The sequence below is a fragment of the Triplophysa dalaica genome, chromosome 5 (assembly GCF_015846415.1).
Source record: "Triplophysa dalaica isolate WHDGS20190420 chromosome 5, ASM1584641v1, whole genome shotgun sequence".
NCBI classification, from domain to species: Eukaryota; Metazoa; Chordata; class Actinopteri; order Cypriniformes; family Nemacheilidae; genus Triplophysa; species Triplophysa dalaica.
In genome coordinates, this window is record NC_079546.1 from 519,051 (window position 1) to 543,049 (window position 23,999).

The following is a 23,999-nucleotide window of genomic DNA, read 5'->3' on the forward strand; positions in this document are numbered from 1 at the left end:
TGTATTAATCATGTTTCCCGTACGATTGATTATCATAGTTTTACTACAAATACCACGCAGTGTTTATTGTTACGAGACCACAGTCCGCTATATTTGTGAATGTTAAGGACAAATAAAACGAAACTTATGTTACACAAAAGCTCACATTTATATTTTCCCCTTAAAAGCGATTGCAATTATATTATTAATTTTCTCATAAAATTCAGACTGGTTATCAACCTGGTTGCGCATTTCTTCTTGCTCAAATGCAATCGATGATTTGGCCTCAACTAGCCTTAATATTAATGAAATATCTTGTTAAACGCATGATATAAGTATATTATTAAAAAAACACATAATAAACTTAAACATAAAGGAATAAAAATCACATAATGAATGGAATTGAAGAAGATAGATTATTTTCTCTGTTTGTGTAAGGATGGCAGCTATATGGATTTAACCATATATTAAACACTAGAAATAAATCTAGAACGATTTAAAAAATGTAATGTACGGAGCTTTTAAAGCTCAGTTAATGTGTATCTCAACAGCTTAATGAAGGCAGCTTTATGGAACTACAGAAGCACGATTGCATTTCTTTGAATTAGGTTTTTGAAAGCCATGCTTTAATAAAGAATGATTGAATTTCTGCACACATAGCAATGCTTAAAGCAAATCTGCACAGGAATGACAAACTCTCTCAGCACACAAAACACACCATTTAGAGATACTAGATGAGATTTATTAAATAATGATACATCGCTTCACATTGGTTTCTGGTATGACATGTTTAGCACGGCTGCTGAATTCAAGAAATGTTCTTGATGACAGTTCCTATGGCAACCGAACATAAGTGCAAAGATTACAGTATAATCCAGGGTACCGCATGACAAATTCTGGCCACTAAAATCTATTAAATCACATGGTGACCTAGTTCAAGGATACGATGTTCATCATTAGAATGATAAGAGTCATCAGTAAAACAGCTTATGAAGGTTCTTGATATGTAATGCACTGCACAGGTCAATATGCCTTTAGTCCACGATACATTCCACAATAATAGCATGTATAATAAAGACAAGGAAATAAAAATAAAGCACATGATAAAACATGCTGTCACCATTTCCTTCATTCAAATTACTCACAAAACACCTCAAACATGAAATGAAACATTTGGAAGAAAGCAGACCACACACAGATTTCCTCCATGTTCATGGAGCACAACAGAAGCACCAGTCGTCTCTAATAACATTCTGTCTGAAATGCTCTTCGAGACTTAGCAATCAGTCAAGCAGATCGAGGTCCAGCGCTCGAGTGGAACAGCTACAGCTCTGCCTTCAGATCCCAGAAAAATGCCTCTCAAGAGACAGATCTTCAGCTTAAACGTCTGACGGGCGTTTGAAGTTGACCCTTCAATCTGCAGTCAAGTCTCCGAAAGGTTCTCGCCGTCCGACCTGTAAATGGCTTTGGGTACAACACACATGGACACTGGTGAGGAAATACAGTTCTGTAAGATGCGCTGAGGTCAGAGGTAACTGGTCCATTCCTGGATGGAGAGGCTATTTGAATTCAAGACCCCCTCTTGTAAAGCACGGAGGGACAGCAGCAGCCATTTATCATCTCCTGAGTCTCGAAAGCTGTAGTTTGCATTGCCCCACGTCCACCCATCTCTCTTGGTCACTGCTCTTCTGAGATTTGAGAGTCACACCGTTGTTTTAAGTCCCTTGTAGTTTTTTCTCAAGTCTGTCCAGCTTGGCCAGATTCTCTTTGAGCAGTTTGGAACCGGGTGAAAGTAGAAGGGCTCTTTGGTAGTACATTCTCGCTGCTGCATAGTCTCCCTAAAACAACACAAACAGGCATTTGAAAAGAGCTCGGGTGAATCTATGATGAAATATCTGGGTCACATGTTGCTCAGAGTCAAAAGAAAATAGAAATCCTGTTTTTGCCTAAGATAATTGTTTTTGCATTGTGCCATTATTTGGCCTCAATAATTACATTTATGCATTTGGCAGACGCTTTTATCCAAAGCGACTTACAGTGCACTTATTACAGGGACAATCCCCTGCATTACTGTATGCATTACTGTAGAAAAATATATGGTATTAAAATTCTTTATATTAATTCTGTTAATAATTTTTCTAAATTAAAATGATTTTAAATAATATAATTGTATTTATTGATTACCTATAGTATAATAAAAAAAATACTGATAAAACTGTACAGACTGTATTTCAAGATTAAAAAAATAATAATAATAAATTATATTTTTTTCTAAATGAAAATGATTTTAACTATTATTATTGTATTTATGAATCATCTACAATATAATTTAAACGTTACTGTAAAACTGTTCAGACTTTATTTCAAGATTATTATTATTATATTTTTCACATTGCACAAGTTGAATATTTACCGTAATGGCTCACGAGGACGTTTTCATTTTTTTTACTTTACACAAAATGTAATGTTATTATACCCCTCATCATTATTTTGGGGGAGATCAAAACGATTTTCATAAAATGTGATTTGTAATTTCAATTTGGCAGTACAGTGTAAAATTGAATAAATATCTGAGTTTTTTATTTACATTTCATAAGTGGAAAATGTCTTATTGCAAAAAAAAAGTAATGATCCTCCAGTTTATTTTTATTATAACTTTGGGAGCTTAAATACAATCTAGACATCTCTAGACAGTCTCATAAAATATCTGGAGCTTTATCATTTAAGTGTTTTTTCTTTAGAAATCATACCTTAATATGCTGAATGCCGCCCATGTTCATCCAAGCTTGTGACTGGTCAGGTTTGAGTTCAACAGCAAGCTTGTAACTCTGAAAACATTAGATCAATACATGAAACACTGTACAAAATATAAAGCCTCTGATACGTTCAACAGCCCAAAACCACTGGGGAGACTCGACTTTTCATAACTCTTTTGGGCCTGTGATAGAAATACGACCCGTTCATAATTCATAACCACTGGAGGCATATTAAACAGACCGGCTCTACTGCAGATATGGTATCAAACCACCACAAAAAGTATTTTGTATGGGCTTTATAATCCAGCTTTGAACCGGATAGCAGATTCGAGCACTTTCGGACTTTTGTCCTGTAAACCTGAGAGCAGTCTGTTCTCATCCGTCCTTTTGTGGTCAAAATAAAAGTAGCACTAATGGCCGATCTGCAGCGGGACACCGGGAACGCTCCAGTCACAACAGCCTTCTTATTAACCAGAAAAAGCGTCTGAAATGTATTTTTAAAGGATGTTGTGCAATACGGAGGTTAACAACTTAAAACAGTCAAATGTTTCTTCTGGAATGAGATGAAGTCTAGACGGGAGATGACAGGAGATCAGTGATGTCTCTCTGACAGTATCAGGACACCAGAGGAGCTGTGTGAAGGTCGGAAGAGACGCCCCGTAGTGGTGGCAACCTGCGATTAGGGAGGATCGGCTCTGACTAAATGTACATTCACCTGGAAGGCCTGGTCAAGATCGTTCATCTCTCTGAGCTGGTTGCCAACGGAGAAATGAAGCTCTGCCCGCACCGCAGCGTCTAACGGCTCCCGCCGCAGGGCTCTTTTCAAAGCATCCAATGCCTGAAACACAAGCAAACATTTATTTTAATAGTACTGAACTGAATCTGCATTCGCAAGTGCAGTCTTGAGCCATTTATATTTCTCTTTGAGGTCCGTTAATTAAAGAAAAGAGGGCATGAGTAGTAAAGAGAAATGATCTACGATTCATTCTAGTCTGCCGAAAAGCAGACGCCTCACTGGGACTCAGTAACATTCCCTTTGAATTGCCGACTACAGCTGAATTGCACGACGGCAGAATGAAAATCCTGAATGAATTCCTGTTCAGGAAGGGGCAGTAAAGGCGAGCATGCATGAACTAGCGCACACAAACCCGCGTACACACCTCAGTGTGGTTGCCTTGTTTGCTGTAGATGGCAGACAACAAGCGGTAACATTCAATGCAGTTGCCCGTCTTTGAAATGATGCCCAGGGTCATCTTCTCTGCCTCTGTAGAGCGGCCCGCCATGGCTAAAACCTGCGCCTGTCGAGAAATAATGAAACAAATTAAATAAGAGAGACAAGCAGGCGGTGTTTTTCAGGCAGTGATGTGGATCAGTGTGAAAGGTCTTCGGAGACACATTTAAGCTGATGCTGTGCTCTCAGATACCCTACAAGCAAAGCTTTCCGGAAGATGCTGAGCCGATGTTGTCAAATGTAATCGCAAAGGCAAGTGCTGGTTTCTTTGAGAACTTTATTTGTGTTCGTATCTATTTTGTAAGACAAAGCAACCCAGAAGACACTTAACCTACATATTCCATCCGAATAAATTCAGTTCATCGCTCATCTTTTTTCTTTTTATGTGCATGCTAAATTCTGATTGGCCCTAATTTCTTGATTTAAAGGGACAGTTCACCCAAAAATGAAAAGTCTGTCTTTATTTATGCAACCTCGAGTTGGTCCAAATCTGTATACATTTCTTTGTTCTGATGAAGACAGAGAAGGATACTTGGATGAAATCTTGTAACCAAACAGTTCTTGGCCACAAATGACTACCATAGTGGGATAAAAAATGCTTTATAAACGGCTTTGTTCTGTTAAACCAATAGAGAAGATATTTTGAAGAATGTAGGAAAGCAAACAGTTCTGGGTTCAGTGCTGACTACCATTGTAATTTTTAATTCTATGGTATTCAACGGTGACCAAGAACTGTTTGCTTACAAGCATTCTTCCAAATATCTTTTCCTGTGTTCATCAGAACAAATACATTTATATAAATTTGGAACTGAAAGGGTGAACTGTTTTAAAGATAGAATTGATTCTTGTACAAAGTCACTTCTTACCAGAGCGAGCCAGATATCAGTGCTGTCCGGCTGAAGCGTGGCTGCTTCTCTGTAAACCTCCAGAGCTTCTTCATATCTACCCGTGTTATAGTATAAAGCACCCAGAGGGGTCAAGATCTCCACCTTACGAACCACCTGCAGGGCCCTGTGTGCACCCAAAAAAACACAAATGTGGGTTTGCTGTTGCATTCATTGTTAGGTGGATAATCAAATAGACTTCACAGTTTGATCTCATCTTACCTTTTGTACCATAACTCTGCTTCTTTATTGTCATTGGAGGACCTAAGGAGGCGGCCCAGGTTCACCATGGCAACATAGTGAGCTGGCTTCAGACGGACGGCTTCCTGGTAATGATATGCAGCACGGTCCCCGTGACCTAAAGACCAGTGCAAGTGCATAACAGAAAATGTTTGTCTTATATTTAAAACTTTCTTATGGCGTTCTATTATTAGTAAGCATGTCCATTCTCTTAGAAATAGCACAGCAACGCCCTGACAACCATTCTGGCTAGAAAATCTAAAGAATTTAAAGTGATTGAAGCCTCTCACCTGTGTCCACCAGGAACACACCGTAGTTATTACGGAGGTCAGAACTCTCCGGGCAATTCTCAATCCCCTTTGTGTAAATCTCATCAGCTTCTTTTGAACGCTCCTACGCAAAAAAAGGGGAAAATGTGCATTTAATAAAAATAAGGCTTCTTATGAAGCAAAACAAATAAAAATGTTGTACAAGTATTCTTTTAGAAGTATTTCATTCACTGTAACAAAACCCAAGAGGGAGAAAGAGAGACCTGGTCAGCATACAGAGAGGCGAGGCTGGAGTAGGCATCAGCGAAATGTGGACCGAACCAAATTGATTCCTGTAACATCCTCTCAGCCTCCTCCTCCTTCCCCTGAGACCTGGAAAACAATACCATCATCTTCCTCACACACTGTACACAAACACACTCAGTTTTCCTCAACATTGGTCTTGTTTTGAAGTACAAATACCTACTTAAGCAAAATGATTGCTACCAAATTATAATTATATTCATGCCATATCTGTAAATTCTATTTTTTATCTTTAAAAAAAGTTATGTTTTATAGAGCGACAACAATATAGCAATCATATGGATTTATATTTACTTAAGGAGGTTGCCCAGGTTGAACAGAGCTCTGTTGTGTTGAGGGTTAATGTCAAGTGCTTTCCTGTAATACATTTCAGCCTCCTCAGCCTGGTGAGTCAGGGTGCCCAGATTATTCAGAGCGCTGGCATGCCGTGGGTACAGACTACACAAAGAGAGAGAGAGACAGACAAACAGAGAAAATGTGTGAAAAAGAGAGAGAGAGAGAGAGAGAGAGAGTGAGATGGGGAATCGTTGGAATTTACATAATTGATGGAAGTACTGATTCTTCATAATTGATGAGAAAATGGGATAATAGTTGGTGTTTGGTTTAAATAGCAGACAAAACACAGTCGAACAACATCATCTTGGATTTAATATGTATTATTCGCTTTTAGTTTGCCAAAAAATTCAAGCCTATCGAAAAAAGGGTTAAGCACTCTCACATACAAAACGTGATGTTAAAAGTACCTAAACGCAATACTTGAGCAAATGTTCAAATATAAAAGTCTTCAAGTATCAGATAAATATTGTACTTAACTATCAAAAGTACCTTTTATATTAAATCTACTTAAATGTTTAAAGTAAAGTTGAAGCAAACGTCTTTAATAAAAATGTAGATTTTTTGCATAAATATAACAAAATTGGGCTCACATACAGTAGAAATGTACACTTTGAAAAAGCTCCGTCTCAAGCTCAGTAGTTTTATCAGGAACAGCATGTTGCCAAATTGCTAAACTATAAAAATAAAAGTTCAGAAAGCGCATCTTTATAACTTTACTTTGTAACTTATAACTTTATAAAATGATTGTTCCCTCACACCTCAAATATTATCCATCTTTGAGAACAACTTGGAACAAAATCAGAACAAATCTGTCTTTCCTTTACTTCTATTTTTCTTGCATTTCCCTCACAGTAACAACTCAGTCATTTGATAATTCATTGAAACTGAACAATTGCTGTTTCTATTTAAAAGCACATTAAAACCTTGTGTTGAAATGAACTGCGGAAAGCACCTTTTGCACTTACACATTGAGCTTTGTCATGGTGATCTGATCGCCGACTTGTCTATTTCAGTTTTTTTATGCTTTTATTTTGTAGTAACGAACATGCTTAGAGGGAATGTATCAGAGTAAAAGTATACAGTTTGTTCAAGAAATGTAACGGAGTAAAAGTCTGCAGGAATATAAAGACTCAAGTATAGTACAGATACTCTAAAAAAATACTTTAGTACTGTTCTTATGTATATCCACTGTGTTACATTACAACACTGCGCACACATACCCGAGGGCAGTTTTATAGTGGTAAATGGCTTCTTGGTTTCTGCCTCTGTCCTTCAGGAAGTTGGCGTAGTTGTAATGAACTTTAGCATTGTGAGGTAATGTCTGAATACCGGACCTGAGGGTAGGTGAGAAGAAAATTGTTCAGAACCCCGAGGCCACAGAGAGGAACAACAGTGTGTCAACCCACAACCACACAAACAAATCCTAAATCATATTCACGTGTTCCCAAAGTCTAAAAACACAAACTCAACTAATGCAAATTTCATTCTGAACATTCGAGACAAAAACTTTGATAAAGTTAAAATCTAATCTAAAATCCATGAAATATGAAATAGTACAGACGTGTTAAACACAATTTTCTATATTTTCAATAGGCCGATTACAATATTTCTTTAAAAAAAAGCAAGCAAATTGTAAGGTTAATTTTATTACACTTTTTCTCAACTTGAAAGTATAAATCACATTAAACTTCTCTTCTTTTTTGTTGACTTATCATTTTTGCTGTTTTTTAAAATATTGCTCTTATTTTTTGTTTCTAATGCCCGTCATTCATGAGAGAAATGGACCCAAAAAAATCTTATTTAATACAGATCTTTAATCTTGCATGTGCTTAAACTAAATATTCCATTTCTTTCGCTTCATCCGGGGCCGGGTCGCGGGGGCAGCAGTCTAAGCAGGGATGCCCAGACTTCCCTTTCCCTAGCCACTTCCTCCAGCTCTTCCGGGGGGACACCGAGGCGTTCCCAGGCCAGCCGGGAGACATAGTCCCTCCAGCGTGTCCTAGGTCTTCCCCGGGGTCTTCTTACTAAATAGTAAAACAAAATCCTGGGTGCGCAATTGCTTTAAGACAGAGTATCTTGAAACACACAAACCTGAACAGGGCTTCTCTGGAGAGCCAGATCTCATTCTGTTGGACCGTCTTCCAGGAGAAGAGAAGAAGAACGACCAGCAAGGACACCGTAAGCGCGGCCGCACCCCATCGGCTCACCACTGAATACAGTCTGTTCACTCCATGAACCACCAGCACACAGTACCCCATACTGCACACACACGAGAACAGGCTCTTCACATCAAAATCTTTCCTAATATGAGGAAGCCGCACAAATGTAAATGCACGTCCTGTTTTCAGACAATTAAAGACCTCATTTAAACATGTAAAGTCATAATCAGATGGGAGGGTCTTTATTATAACACAGAGATATTAACTATTTTTCAGTGTCCAGCGGGTGATCAAGAGTCTTAAAATTGACCTGAGCACATATTTGATAATGGTGAGAATAACAAAACGTCTTTTATCCCCTAGAAATATTAGCGTGGAAGAAGATCGACGTGAGTTAAAACTCACATCACAATCTCCTTTTCTTTCAAAGCCTTTCTGCTCTGCTTCACAAGAACCTGCAAACCCCGTCGACACTCACACTTACTCTGAGACAGAGTGATGAAAACTCCTGCGGCTTCACACTTTTACTGCTTCCACACTCACATTTATTCATTTACATTTAGTCATTTGGCAGACGCTTTTATTCAAGCGACTTACAGGCATATACAGAGCATATGGATATTTTGTCAACACGTTAAACTAGGAGGATACTAGGAGGATGGAGGATGTGACTCACATCACATCTTTCCGAATCCAGCGAACTTCAAGGAGAGGTGGTGTTGCTATGCAGTTGCGATGGATTTAGAGAGGTTTAATACCGTTGCAGCGCAGGTCTCTAAGATGTCCTTGAATATGGCTCAAGTCTGTCCTTCAAAGTTACGGTATTAAATTGAACTGTTTTACTTCCACTAAGCAAAACCTCTCTCTCGGAAAACGATGCACAAATGTAGAGAAACCAAATGGTTACGAATCTTTAACATGCATGATGTTTTTCTCTAGTTTGTGAATCTTATGAAACATGTTAAGATGGCCACGTCTATAGTCATCCAAACATACATTTTGCATACAGAAAATAAAGTTTTAAAGGATACTCCACCGAAAAACAAAAATTCTTTCATGAATGACGCCCAACAAGTTGTTCCAAAACTGTTAACATTTCTTTGTTCTGTAGAGCACAACGAAAGATATTTGGAAAAGCGACTGACATTTATAGAATATCTTTGACTACCATAGTAGGAAAAATGTAAATGGTAGTCAAAGATGTCCTAGAACATTTTGCTTTCCTAAATTCCTCAAAATATCTCATTTTGTGTTTAACATAACAACAAAAATGGTAGTTGCTAACATTTTTCCAAATATCTTTTTGTTGTGTACATAAAGTAATACAGGATTGGAACAACTAGAGTGATTTTTGGGTGGAGTTCAGTGTTGAGTGTCACTAGTTACTATGTAATTAGTTCCTGTAATTTAATTCCTTTTCCCTTGAAAAAGTAAAGTAAGGGATTACTCTTATTTTATCTGTAATTGAATTAGTCACTTCTGATGTAATTGAACTAAATACTGTGTGTAATATATGTGTGTGCAATAGTCTAAAGTCTGACTTTAAAATTTGTGCTTTAATGTATAATTCTTACATTTGTAATATTTTGGTCAGATAATAAGAATACTATGTAGTTTATATTATTTATTTGAATGAATTATGAGCCGTTTTGTATCTATCCTTGAATCTCTTAACATATCAAGGTCGATGTAGGATATATAAAGTAATCAGTAATAAGTGATAAAATACTTTATGATGAGAGTCATTTGTACAGTTATCCAATTACACTATTGAATATGTCACGAGTAACTAGTAATTCGTTTTTTTTAGAGTAACTTACCCAACACTGGTGGATTATCTCTTGAAGATTGCTGTCATTTTCATCAATTGTCTCAAACATTTTCTTTTATATGCAAAATAATGATATAATATATAGATTGTGAAGTATTAGCAGTACAGTACTGTTTCAAAAATATAATAAATGTCACACAGCACTTTACATTCATATGATATTTGATATGATGTTTTAAAATGTGTATTACGTCGTTGTAAGATTGCACATAAAAGATTCCAAGATCAAAGGTTCAAATGAGTTTGATCATTTTTCACGTGATCGTTCTGCTTCATAAACACAAAGAATATGAAGCGGTGTCCAGTGTGTGTTCCTCACATTCCTCTCATAGCTCTGCTGAATTCTTGAAAATATTGTTTGGAAAGAATGTGTGCAACGTCCTTACTTATCTATAACTATTGCTGTTAGTGTTAACAAACCCAGCGTTGCTAATATCTTCCCAGCATGCACACAGAGGGGCTTAAATGCCAACATAAGTGCTGAGCTGCTCCAAACACAAGCCATTAAAACTCACTGAACAGAAACCCCTCATTACTCATAACCAAGTGTGGTCGGGAACTCCACGGCATTCGTCCGTGTGTTTAGCGCGAGCGTGTCTGTTGGGTCACAGCTACACTCTGAACTAATGACATCATCTTTGAACATCCTCTATTTAGCGCCATGCCTCATTGTTTAAATTACAGTTTAATCTCTAAATCTGCACGCTTGATAAACATGCACACATTTCTAAAACATTTATTATGGGAAACGTTGTTCTTACAGATATGCATTCTTATCAGCAGCCTGTACTCCTCGCAAAAGGATAACAAAGAGGGAGTAGACGCATGCTCTTACACACAGACCTGGGCATGTAGAGAACTCTTTCCGCCACCACAAATCCCACACGGAAGAAGAGATTACTGGCTGGGATGAAGGGAAAGACCAGGAACAGCACGCCTACTAACACCTCCTTTCCTTCCATCTTCTAAACAAAGAGACAAAACAGAATACATTGTTTTCAGAATAGCTATTATGATGTACAATTAATGTGAGTGATGTTTGTCTGGCAAAACTCCCAGGGTACCACGGTGTGGTTGCGAAGGGATTCGCACCATATTTAATGCTGTTTATTCCTGATGAAACAAAGTCTATAGTATTTTTCAAAAAGCAGGCCGTTGGAGGGTCTTCCAGGCCCGAGGTGAGGAAGGGCTCTCTCCAAGGTCTATTTAAGTACATCCTACTTTTTATGCCCATGGGACGGGGGTCCGCCCAAAAAAAGGTTGGTACGGACCTAACAAATCATAACCCACACAAGCCTTCAGACACTCAAGGACATGATCGACATTCTGTTTACTGTCTTTTTCCACAATGCTACATGAGCTTTATGTGTGTCTGTAGGTTTGAAAAATGAGCTGTTGTGTTTTTATGAATGCATAGGATCATTAAATGTGACAGCTGAAGAATAGAGAGTCAATAGATATAGGACGTGGATATGCAAGATGATGGTGGAATGAAACCGTAACTGCGTCACGCTCAGTTTACTTCCAATACTCTGATACGCTGATAAAACATAAACAATAATATTGAAACAGTGGTCTGGAGTTTATTATTCTCACATGGAAAATCCAATAAAAAATCCACACCCAGACATGATATAAATGTTTTAAGATTGATTTTTGCTCGCAGTGCATTAGAAACATTAAAGGCAGGGTGTCCGTTGTTGATGTTCAAATCACCAAACAGACACACCACTACTCCCCATCTTTCACTTCCGTCAGCGCTCGGCTCCACTAATGTCCGTCCAGTGCACTGCTGATGGGCCACAAGGTTATTTTGGTACTCTGCCCGACTTTGTCTAAACAAGCGTAATTTGGAATTGGGACACCCCGCCTTTAATGACGTTTGAACATGAAATAAATGATCAGATGTTATGACGTATGGAAGGACAGGGTTAGTGTAAGACAATAAAATGCTGTGTCAAAGCCAGTTTAACATTCAGCACATCGTCTGTGTTATCGTCTCGCTCTTGGAGCCGAACGTGTGTCATTGACATTATTTGGAAAGACACAGAATGGAAAGTCATTAAGGTGAACCGGCTGACACACGGCTGATATAGAAGAAGCATGAAAAAGGTGTAGCCAAGGACAATACCAAAAACTCATGCTTGTTTTATTACCTCTTTGTTCTCTCTCACACTATTAAAATCAAATTGTTTTGGCTGTTTTGTCTGCTGTACTTGTAAGAAATTGATTTGCTAATGTGGATAGTCATTTTTTTAGATCAAAAACCCTATTCTCCAATATTGAATGCAAACAAGATTTAAAAGTAATGTAAAATCATTATAGACGGACAAAAAAATTGTCAACACACACACATATGCACAAACACACACATGTGCACGCACACATGCACAGACATGCGAACACACACGCGCACACACAAAGCTGAAATGCTTGTGTTATTTTGTGAAATATTAGGGGGCTAACGCTGGGTCATGCAAATAATGATGGCTTTGACATTATCCGTTTTACCGGTCGCCATCTGTTGTCATGGCAGCACACACAGAGGTCATCCGCTACCCATCCCGAAATGTCAGCAGACCAAACTCCATACAGTAGCATTCACCTCCTTCATTTCATTCTCAATTTTTATTTTGTTAATATTTCTCCGAACTTTCTTCAAACTTTGTTATTTCTAGTTTAAATGAGATTTTGAGTTCCAGATTTTCTCTGTGACCATTGGACCGCATGTGAACACACGGTGGGACTCATGGAAAGTCAGTTCACTTGTGCAGTATTTCTGAAATCTGATTCAGCTTTAGGGTATTTGCATCCTCACACGTCTCGACGCAGGAGGTTTACTGACACTGGTCTGTCAGAATGTGTCGGACACACACTATGAATTATTCAGTCAAGTGATCTGCTGATCACAGACGGGGATATTCTCTCTTTCGCTCATTTTCCGTACTTCATGTTTTCTCTGGGATGAGTTTGAAACGTCGTTCTGAAACACACTTTTCTTTCTTCAGACTCAAGGACTCGAGTGGAGACATATGAAAGTTTATAAAAGATCCCTGAAGGATTTCACCCCCACACCAGCACGCTAGTCAAACAATGACTGACATCCAACTAAAGTGACTTAAATGTTTTATCAGCTTTACTAGAAAGTTTAACAATTCTTGAAAAGGTAAATAAAGCTAAGGCAGTTGTGTGGGACTTTCTGGATTGTATCAGAGACTTTGATGGTGAACGTTTCTTTGGTCTTTGAGGAATTTCACAGCGAGCCAAAGTAACATTCAGAATTTAAAGTTGAAATGAGAAGCTTTATTTAATGCATTGATGTTACTTCCTCTGGAACAGGAAGTTAGGGCGGGACATAGGGAGTGGATCCTCCCCCTTTTTAAAACAACCAATAGCATTTAATTTACCTCACAGTCTGGAATTTGATGAGGTCATAAAAATTGTTGATCTCTTTTGGCCAACAATTGATTTTATGGGGATTAAGATTTGACTTGAAAAATCATGACATTTATTTTTTTTATTAAATTGGCCATGCTTCAAAGGATGTTTTCATTTTTATGAATCACATTTTTAACATTTATTATTATCATCATCTGATTAAAAAAAAGTTAGAGAAACATTCTCACATGAATTGCACTCTGAACAGACTATGATGCTGAGGTTCTTCAAGATGTTTGACAAACCGAGCAGAAAAACCAGCCTGATGAACTGAAGAGATAATCTCACTCCATGCGTAACCCGTGTGAGAGCATTGGCTCACAGCAAACATCTGCCTCACGTGAGCTTCTGCCGACTCGTTCACACCATCGCTTATTTTTTCACGGGTTGCTATGGAGATGTTTAGCGAAGAATTGTGTTCGAGCACACGGGAAGGAAACGGATAGAGCTGCGGGGCACGAGACAGTGTTAACGCTTTCATCCTCATCAAACAGTGAAAGGTGTGTTTGTAAGTGTCTGTTATGACAGAATAAGAGCATGAACCACCGGCGGGTGTCTTAACATGTGTAAATGTGTGTGGGCTCACCTGCAGATGTGTAACACAGGTCACGCTCAGCGCCAGCATGACCAGAGCCAGAAGCAGAGATGCAATATTCCGTCCGTCCCACAGAGATTCAACCAAAGGAATACTTCCCACCTGTTAAACACGACACGCATCAAACACTCACTCATCTCAGCGGGGATTTCCGGCCTTTAACGTGATGTAATTTACCTGCCAGTCGTAGCAAAGCATTATGGGGGCCAGTAAGAGGCAGGCGTTGAAGGCGAGCAGATAACAGTACGTGAGAAACCTAAACAAAACATATCATGCAATATTAATAGGAACACTAGAGGTTTGTGGGATAAGGGATTGAAACAAACCCCTTGCAGTACATTTAAGGAATAGGAACGCTTGCCTTAACAAACGGATCCAGCAAAGCATATCAATTACAATTCAAGCGTACAAACTTGCGGATCTAGCTCGAAATGGGATGTTTTAATGGGCTATCTGTTGCAGCCAGGAGTAATACAGTGGACTAGAATATTAAAGATGAATACAAATATATTACACTAGCACATAAATCAATAATACTAGTAAAACAACAGTTACTTATAGATGTAAGGAAACATAAAGGCTTTTCTGCTTTTGTGTGCATACACAACTCACCATCATAAAGTCTGCCAGTCTATATATAATCATAAATGTGAACAGGGGCGGACTGACCGGTAGGACATTCTTTCAAAGTCCAGACGGCCGTGACCAGGGGCGGAGCGAGTCGTATGCATGAAACGCAATGCATATGTTGCAAACAACAACCCCCCGTCGACATAATTTGTGGAGCGCCTGTCTAGGCTGAATAATCCAGCGCTGTATTTGCTACCCAGTCCGCCCCTGAATGTGAAGATATTTCTCTGCATCAAGATAAAAGAGAAATGACATAATACCGACCTAGTCAGCAGGTACGGAGAGAAAGATGCAGGATTGTCTTGCTCTGAAAACAGTGGCATGGAGCCGCCCATCAACCATAAGCGAATAGACATGATGACGATGACCTAAAAGAAAAACAGTCAAATATCTTGTGAATTTATTGCAAATGAGGTCGTTGTAGTCTAATGATAATGGATCTAGGCTGCTAGCCAAAAGGTCAGAGTGGCAGGAGCGATTTCATTATTTCTCAAAGCCTCTGTGCCCATGGGACAGAAAGCCCTTATGCCCAGTGGGACTATTCTTTGCAAGATGTGTTTTGTGTTGCTTGAGAAAGTAATTACATAGCCTTGACACTTGGCCTGGTTTCACAGACAAAGCTTCATTCTAGTCTCAAACGAACAGGCAGGTTTGAGTTGTCTTTATTGAAAACAACATATTTTAAATATATAACAGTTCCATTATTTTGTTTCCAGACGCACACCAAGTGTTTTATTTTACAATAATGTGTAGATCCCTCATACGAAACAATATATCTCATATTATTTTATATATAATATTCTTATATTCGGAAAAATATAATGCAATATGTTAAATAATACATTTCCATATATTGCATATATTTTACAATATACGATAATCAGCAATTCCATTATTGTAAATATTTTTAAAGATATATTAAATGATATATGAAAATAAATGTTTGGCATTTCTTTCTAAAACATAAAGCCTGCACTGCACTTTTGAAGGTTTAGACTAGAATCTATTTGTCAACTTGTTGGAAAACACAAGCATACTGTAAACGACCTCAAAACTAAATAAAGCAAAAACAGGCTGTAAGTGACATGCCATGAGATTTTTATCACTACATCATCCCAACTGATGAGAAATACAAGCTAAATGCAGATTCTGCTTTAAGAATATTTAAATACCGTGGTGAAAACATGGCAACTTACATGTAATGAGACGACACAGGCGCGCTTGATGAATGGAGAAGATTTTCTCACGAGCTCCTTCAACCTGGAGTGTGACAAGTGCCTAAACACGAAGCATAACCAGATGTGATGACCCTTCATCAACACCAGAACTCAATCAACAATCTCAACTTCATTCATTACAGACTTAATCAAACCCTTATCTAATTAATTCACGGTAATATTAATCTGTTCACTGCTTCTCTTAATTATGAACTCTTCATCTCACATCCGTTACAAATCAGAGCTTAAAGAAAATAAGACGAAAAGGGAGCCCTAAACTAAAATGGCAGCATTTCTTTTTTTACAGTTACAGTGAATTATAATTCAGCGTGAGAATGAACCGTGACAGCTGTGACTTGAAATGAAGTGAGATGAATGGAAGAGGAGAAAAAGGAGTGAAACAGAAGGGGGAGGAGCTTGGGCAATGCATCGCACTAGTGCTGATTGATTCAGTAAAGAGCAGAGGAGCGTTCTGCTTAATGACCATGTGTGGGTACATCAGTCCCTTTTACGGTGTATTGTCCTCCAGGGATCAGTAAACGTGCTCGAAGGGAATAGTGTAATACAAAATTTGCCAGCCTCCCGCCCCTCCGTCTCTTTCCTTTATTGCTAAACCTTCTTTTCGGATTTACTGCCGATTTCATTCTTCCTCACTGTAAGAGAAGGAGAATGAGACAGGACAGTCTTCCACTGATTAGTAAGTACTTGACTAATTATTCAGTTGACAAAGAAAAACTCTAAATTTACCTTTAAAACAAACATCGGCCATTAAAACTTAGTGACTTACAATAAGCCTTCATTTCAGATGACATCATCAGGACGACTTGAAATGTGGGTTTGAATCGATTCATTGAAAACGGCAAGAAAATGCATCACATTCTGGGCATTACAATAGGTTTGCCATTTCATTTTAAGATAACAAACATTTCAGACAAATCACACTCCTGTGACGTCTAGTGTTTTAATAATAATCACTAACAAAGCAACTGCTTTTTCATAACAATGCATTACAGCCACTTTGAATTCACAGTTATTGTATCTCAATGATAGTCGCACAAATGCAGATAAACAAACACGTTAAACATTCAGTCGTGCATTTCTGAGTATCTGATAGGGCATTTAAGAACATTACGTTAATGAAGAGTTATGAGAGAGAAAGTAAGAGTGGCCTCACTGCATTTAACAAAACCCACAAGTGGTTCTCCACATCCTCACTACAAACACACGAGAGGACAGCGTGTCTGCAGGCATTACAGCCACCGTCACTCATTATCCTTCAATCACACTGTCTGTGTGAGAGAGTCGTGTCTTCTTCAGCATCACGGGGAGCAGCAAAGGTTTACAGGCACTCTTGAAAATCAAATAAAGCTGAAGCGCCCTTCATCCCCTGAGGACAGAGAGGGACGGACACGATCTTTGTGCTTCTTCAAGGTTATGAAGAGTAATCATTCCCTGCCAGAAATCTACAGTCAATGTCACTGTCATGATGTTCCTTTCTGATATCACCGAGGCCTCCATAACTTCCTGTTTCAACGACACACATTACGCAAAAGTATGAACGAAATTAACAAAGTCAAACGATACCATTTGTACAATAATCGTAGTTGTATTCGCACATGTGAACGCACCCGTTTGCGATGTTGCTGAACAACAACACACAGTCAGGATAATGATCTATATTATATATTAATGATATTATATATTAATAGCTTTCCTGTAGGTAAGAGCATGGCGCAAACAACACTAAGGTTGTGAGACAAAGCCCCTCCCACACGTAGTGACATCATCCATTAGAATATCAATACAGCAGGAAATATAATTATCATTTAAATACTGCTTCAATTTGGAGTTAAATTGCTGTAGATGGCATAATATAATTGGTTCACAATAGGGTGAGGTGGTTTCCCACATATGTCTGCACTCATCGGCATTAACCACAGATTGATGACATTGTGTTCTGTCCTTCACCACTAACTCAAGATTTGTATCTTTTAGTCATGAGAACCCAAGGGCTCGTCAGGGCGTCTCTCTGCGCTCTTTCTTCAGCTTTCACACCCTCACAAACTGAAGACCCACCGGACACAGAGCACAGTTAAAGTAGCCGAGACTGTCATTGAAGCAAATAAGGATCACATAGAGAGAGAGAGAGAGAGAGAGAGAAACAGCCAGACAGTAAGACAGAGAGTAGGGTGGTGCGGTTTCTGTTTGTTTCGCCTGATCGGCTCTCTTTGAATGCCAATTACTGCCAACCCTGAACAAAACAGCCAAGCTGTAATTGGAAGATTGCTTTGTGCGTTGTCTGTCAAAGAACGGCGTGCCAAAGAAATATCTGTGCACCAGTCGAACAACGAGTCATCCTTTAAATCAAAGGTTATAACATTACTAATGCCATGAAGCATTATTTCTTGCTGGTATTGAATCAAAGACTTAGAGAAGGACCTTCTTTATGTCTCGTGTATATTAAACTCTAAGTCTTTGGCTTTAAGTGGCTCCAGTAATGTTGAACAGAGCTCTTATTTCAAAATATGATCAAAGCACAGAAAATAAATATGTTGTAATGATACGAACCAAAGCACTCACGCAACAATACACACAACTTTGTGTCGGTGTGCAAATTGTTCAACACATCTCAAAATGGTCAGACGGTGTATCAACATATATTTGCATATTTCCATGAGCTAAGCAAATTTTCAGACAGCACGTAACCCGTCGATGTCCCTGGAGGTTTCTGATCGGTTAAACCTCTCTTAATGAATTTAGAAAGTATGCATGCTATGTGATCCGATTACATGATGTGATGCTATTGCTTATTTCTGGCTCATCTAAGTCTCAAGCAAAAGATGAAAATCATGTGGCTGATGGCTCGGTGTACAGTGAAAATCTCCATAAACTTTCCATTGAAGATTTCATTTTAGACAGAGACAGATGGGCTTCTTTCAACCCTCAACATACTGTACCACACCAATGAGGGATGAGCATGTTTGTTTCAAAATGCGTATAAACGGTCATTAAATGAGGATTTACGTCTTTCGTGGATAGATGGGTACGGACATAGTAAAGGTTTTATGATGTCATAATGACAAATAAAATATATGCACTGCTGATAAAAAAAGAATGAAAAAAGACCTTAATGTTATGCTCCAAAGAAAATGTCACTGCTTTGTAAAAAACAAAGCAATAAGCCAATGACAGCTGTCAATCATTTATGGGTCATTACTGCAGTTAGACACACATGAACACACACACTGTCAGATCACGCCAAATACACACACACACACACGTGCGATAACTTACGAGATGAGAGGCTCACGGCAGATCACCAGGAAATCGTAGAGGACGCAGACACCAAAAACGGTGATGCCCGTCTCTTTCACCAGCATGGCGCAGGTGCCCAGAAACAGACTGAGAGACAGAGACGCCACCGAAACTGTGGAGGGGAAAACATCAGCCCTTCTGCCTACTGACACACTCCTGAAAAAACATTGAGAAGTCACGTAACTAAAATAAAAGAAGAAGTGGTTTCATTGTTATTTACAAATAAAATGTCAGCATTAAAAACACACACATCACACTGAAATATTGGCAAATATTAAAATATAAATATACACCTAAATAAATATCAATTATCAGATTTTACAATCCCAGGCTTAAGGTCATTGCACATTGAGTCGGAAATTTCTGCACATTACAAAGTAAATATGACCTCACGTTGTGTCAATCACATTTACCGATATTTTCGTCCGTCATAATTTTTTTTTTAACTGAGTTTGATTTTCTGCATTTTTCACATCCGTACCAAGCATTTCGAGAGACGTTTTGTCAATTCAGAGACACCGAACAAACAAGCGGAAAATATGGAAAAAAAACATAATTTCTGATTGTATGTGCAAAGACCTTTAAGATTGAATTATGGATAAGAAATAAATGTATAACGTGAATGTAAATTATACGTGTAATGTGCACAATTTTAGTAGCCTAATTAAAGTCATTTTAATACATTTTTAAATTCAGTAAATGATGCAATTATGCGGTTTTCATTGCGAGATCAATGCATGCTTTCAACGCTAAAGGAAATATATAATATTTACCTAATATAGGAGAGAAAGGCCAGAAGGAATAACATGCTGGCCAACACATCTGCTCTCCCCACGATCCCCGACACCTGCAACACACACAGCTTTACATTTACATCTCAGTTTGATAACAATAACTTTAAAAATCTCTTTATTGTAACACCCTTGTAACAGCTTTATCATAGGGAACAGTGAGTGTATGGTGTGTGATCAATGATCATAAGAAACAACAAAAAAGGAAACAATTGAAATGGGCAGAAAATGAGACGGAACAGAAACTTCATCCCTGCTTCAGTCTCCATTTATGTTCCCATCCCCCTTAAAAATGTGCATCATTCTCAAACCTCCCTCTCTCTCTCTCCTCACCTTCCCCTCCCCTCATCTCTTTCCTCCTTTCCTCTCCTCTGTTTTTTCTCCCTCTTGTGTTTGCCAGAGGCGAAAATGTTAAAATGATCCCACAGTTGACACACTCCACATCTGGAGGATTTCTGAAGCCCATCCCCCCCGAGGCAGAATTCCACAGAATTAAACACAGACACACACATGTACAGGACACACCCCGGAGCAAAAGAGCGTACATGCAGCGCTGCTGCACGTGTGTTATTGCACTCCAGAGATGTCATCTTTAATGTGAATAAAGTAAAAGCCCACTGGCCCTGAACTCAACTCACCGTCTGAGATGTTTATGGGCGGCCAAAGATGTAAATGTTGGGCTTGTAGTCAGCAAGTCTGTGTGAGTCAAAACGACTTTCTTACATCAGCTTACACAACCAGGAGAAAATGAATACAGTAAATAATACACTACAAAAAATGACTTTCGTACTTATGTTTTTGTTTGTTTTCCAGGACAAATGTCAAAACATTCTTGAATCAAGATGTATTTTCTTGATGAGCAAAATGACCTAAGAAAACAAGTCTTGTTCTTTGACAAAAATATGAAATTTCAGTGATTATTTGTTCAAAAGAAGATTGCCACTGGGGTAAGAAAAACAATCTTGAAGTATGGTTTACATTTTTGACCAGTGATGGGTAAGTTACTCTGAAAAAGTAATGAATTAATGAATTACTAGTTACTGATGACATATTCAATAGTGTAATTAGATTACTGTACATATTACTCTGTCCAAAAATTATTTCATTACTTGTTACTGATTAATTTAAATATTCCATATCAACCTTAGTTACGTGATTCAAGAAAAGACATGAAACAGCTCTTATAACTTATTCAACTAAATAATATAAAACTACATAAAGTATTTTTATTACCTAACCGAAGTATTACAGATGTGAAAAGGATATTAAAAGCATGAATTTTGTTACATGTAACTGTTATTAAATGACAGAAAAATAAACGTAATCCCTTACTTTACTTTCCCTAGGGTAAAATGATTCTATAAAAAAATTCTAATTTTTAAATGTTTGTTTTAAGCACATATTCAATGAAATTTCTTTTTTTGTCAAAAAACTCAATTTATTTTCTTTGTTCATTTCACTCATCAAGGAAATGCATCTTGATTCAAGAATTTTTAGACATTTGTACAGCAAAACAAGACAAAGACACGAAGTATGAAAGTCATTTTTTGCAGTGTAGGACTACAGTTTGTGGATCCTTAACAAGCGTCACTCACATAAAATCTGTCTCTCCATTGGACTTGAATGCTTTGACATCATTCCTCCAATTCTTTGTTGACAGTTTAGTTGAAGCAATATGCAATTTGCATCATTTACCCGATCTCCTCGTATGAAAAGAGAATACATCAAATCTATACCGCAGGAGAGGGAGAGAGAGCACAGCGAGCCTGCCAAACATTCTAATCCTGTTTCTTGATCTATTGTGTTTTGTGCCGAACGATGACCCATGAATCTTTGAGGCCCTTTCGAGGGTGTGGATTCAAGCACAACCCAGCCAGGCTAAGATCGGCGATTAAACCTGCACGCACGCACACAAACTGAAAGGTAATTGTATATCAAGCTGGAGATCTAAAACGGACTGCAGCTTGTAAAATGTCCCGTAGCGAAACCTCCTTTCACCCAATTACCTAATTCTGCAGGAATTTCACCAGAACAGCTGCAGTGAGGTCCAGACCAGCCCAGCCAACAGACGTTCACACAAGTTCTGTATATACAAACCTATACAACGCAAATACAGTATAGTCTCATGCACCTTTGAACCTTTGTCAATGTAAACCCATACAAGGTAAAGTGAGTATAAACAAAGATAAACAAAGACTTTTATCTCTCTGACACACTGCTTATTATATTGAAAGGTAAGCAAGTGTCTGACACACACTTATGTGAGTGAATCTCTTTTCAAATAAGCAGACCGCGGTTCACAAACGTGTTGGAAATGTTAAGTTCTGGACACTATTACTTACATTTATAAATTAATTATTACACTGCTCGTTAGAATGCTTGATTCTGATTGGCCAGGTGTTTGACTTTAAACACGGCATGACGTTACGACCAGTGTTGGGTAAGTTATTCTGAAAAAGTAATGAATTATAGTTACTAATGACATATTCAATAGTGTAATTAGATTACTGTACATATTTCTTTCTCCAAAAAGTATTTAATTATGAATTACTAATTACTTTATATATTCCAAATCAACCATAGTTACATGATTCAAGGAAAGACATGAAACGGCTCTTTTAACTTATTCAAATAAATCATTTAAAACTACATAAAGTATTTTTATTACCTGAACGAAGTATTACAAAATGTGAGAAGGATATTTTAAAGCATGCATTTTAAAGATTGATGTCAATTCCACTGTTGTTTATTACACAGTTATTAGTTTGATTACATCAGATGTAACTGTGAGTAAATGACAGAAAAATAAAAGTAATCCCTTACTTTACTTTCCCTAGGGTAAAATGATTTAATTACAGTAACTAATCACTTAGTAAGTAGTTCCACCCAACACTGATCATGACACTGTCCGGCGCTGGGTGCAGATTGGTGTTTGAGATAGAGGAGGTGGAGCAGATGGTCAGCATGCTGCAGACAGACTTGGATTGAGTCTCCAGGGAGGAAAAGAATGAGCTCTTTCATCTTCCATCAGGGTCCTGCTGATGCTTGTAAAGTGATGCTCCTCACCGCTAACAACTAGCCAGCTGCCTGCCAGCGGTCCCTGCTACGAGGACAAACCTTTGGTTACGAGCCCAGTTACGAGAGGGGCCTGCGTGTGGACGGTCGGCGTGGCAACCTCGCAGAACATCTGATGCAATCTGACGCCGTGTTATTGGATATCAGTTACTACAATATTGACAAAGTATACCACGATCAATTCATCACAAACTGTTTTGTTATATGATAGGACTCCTGCGTTTGGGGATTATGGTCAAGGTTGGGTCATTGTGAGCAAATGATGCTTTTAATTAATAATTTTTGATTCATATGATAGATATATAAAGTATAAATATAAACATAAATTAAAATGTAAAAATTATTTTTTATTCTATTAAGGTACTCGTATGTTAAATTGTGTGCTTGATTTATTATTAAAGTGATGGTTCACCCAAAAATGAACATTCTGTCATCATTACTCACCCTCTTCTCATTTCAAACAAGACTTTCTGTCATCCGCAGAACACAGAAGAAGATATTTTGAGGTACGTTGGTAACCGAACAGCATCGCCACAAAACACAAAACCAATGCAAGTGAATGGGTGACGGTTAACAACATTCTTCAAAATATCTTCTTCTGTGCTCTGCGGAAGAAAGGAGGTCATACTGGTCTGAAATGAGAAGAGGGTGAGTAAATGATGACAGAATTTTCATTTTGGGGTGAACTGTCACTTTAATTCACATTCAAGTTTGCATGAATTTTTTAATAAGTACTATCCCAAAATTTCTCACACTTGAGTATGTGTGGGCTTGTGTGTGTGTGCGCGAGTGCGTGGTGTGTGTGTGTGTGTATGCGTGTGTGTGTTCAGTCTCATTAATGCTGGAGGACGGGCGTGCAGCTGTTGATGTATAGTGTTGTTTACATAGGGCTGATGATCAGAGTTTGGCTCGCCGGATGGATTGGCTACAAACTCCTCAGCAAACGCTCA

General features: G+C 38.2%; 1 protein-coding gene across 1 annotated transcript in view; it reads right to left on the reverse strand.

Annotated features, from left to right (window-relative positions):
- Window positions 1–699: 699 nt before the first annotated feature.
- Window positions 700–23,999, reverse strand: part of tmtc1 (transmembrane O-mannosyltransferase targeting cadherins 1) — a 29,191-nt gene continuing 5,891 nt past the window's right edge. Inside the window, exons 3-20 of the mRNA XM_056749357.1 lie at window positions 19,957–20,030; window positions 19,163–19,339; window positions 15,848–15,929; window positions 14,916–15,019; window positions 14,199–14,277; window positions 14,013–14,123; window positions 10,832–10,953; window positions 8,090–8,257; window positions 7,219–7,332; window positions 5,957–6,100; window positions 5,623–5,731; window positions 5,381–5,483; window positions 5,073–5,208; window positions 4,833–4,977; window positions 3,896–4,033; window positions 3,451–3,573; window positions 2,730–2,807; window positions 700–1,817 (exon numbers count right to left, since the gene is read on the reverse strand). Of these exons, the coding sequence (XP_056605335.1) occupies window positions 1,695–1,817; window positions 2,730–2,807; window positions 3,451–3,573; window positions 3,896–4,033; window positions 4,833–4,977; window positions 5,073–5,208; window positions 5,381–5,483; window positions 5,623–5,731; window positions 5,957–6,100; window positions 7,219–7,332; window positions 8,090–8,257; window positions 10,832–10,953; window positions 14,013–14,123; window positions 14,199–14,277; window positions 14,916–15,019; window positions 15,848–15,929; window positions 19,163–19,339; window positions 19,957–20,030 (2,130 nt within the window). The 3' untranslated portion in view covers window positions 700–1,694. The remainder of the gene's footprint in view (window positions 1,818–2,729; window positions 2,808–3,450; window positions 3,574–3,895; window positions 4,034–4,832; window positions 4,978–5,072; window positions 5,209–5,380; window positions 5,484–5,622; window positions 5,732–5,956; window positions 6,101–7,218; window positions 7,333–8,089; window positions 8,258–10,831; window positions 10,954–14,012; window positions 14,124–14,198; window positions 14,278–14,915; window positions 15,020–15,847; window positions 15,930–19,162; window positions 19,340–19,956; window positions 20,031–23,999) is intronic.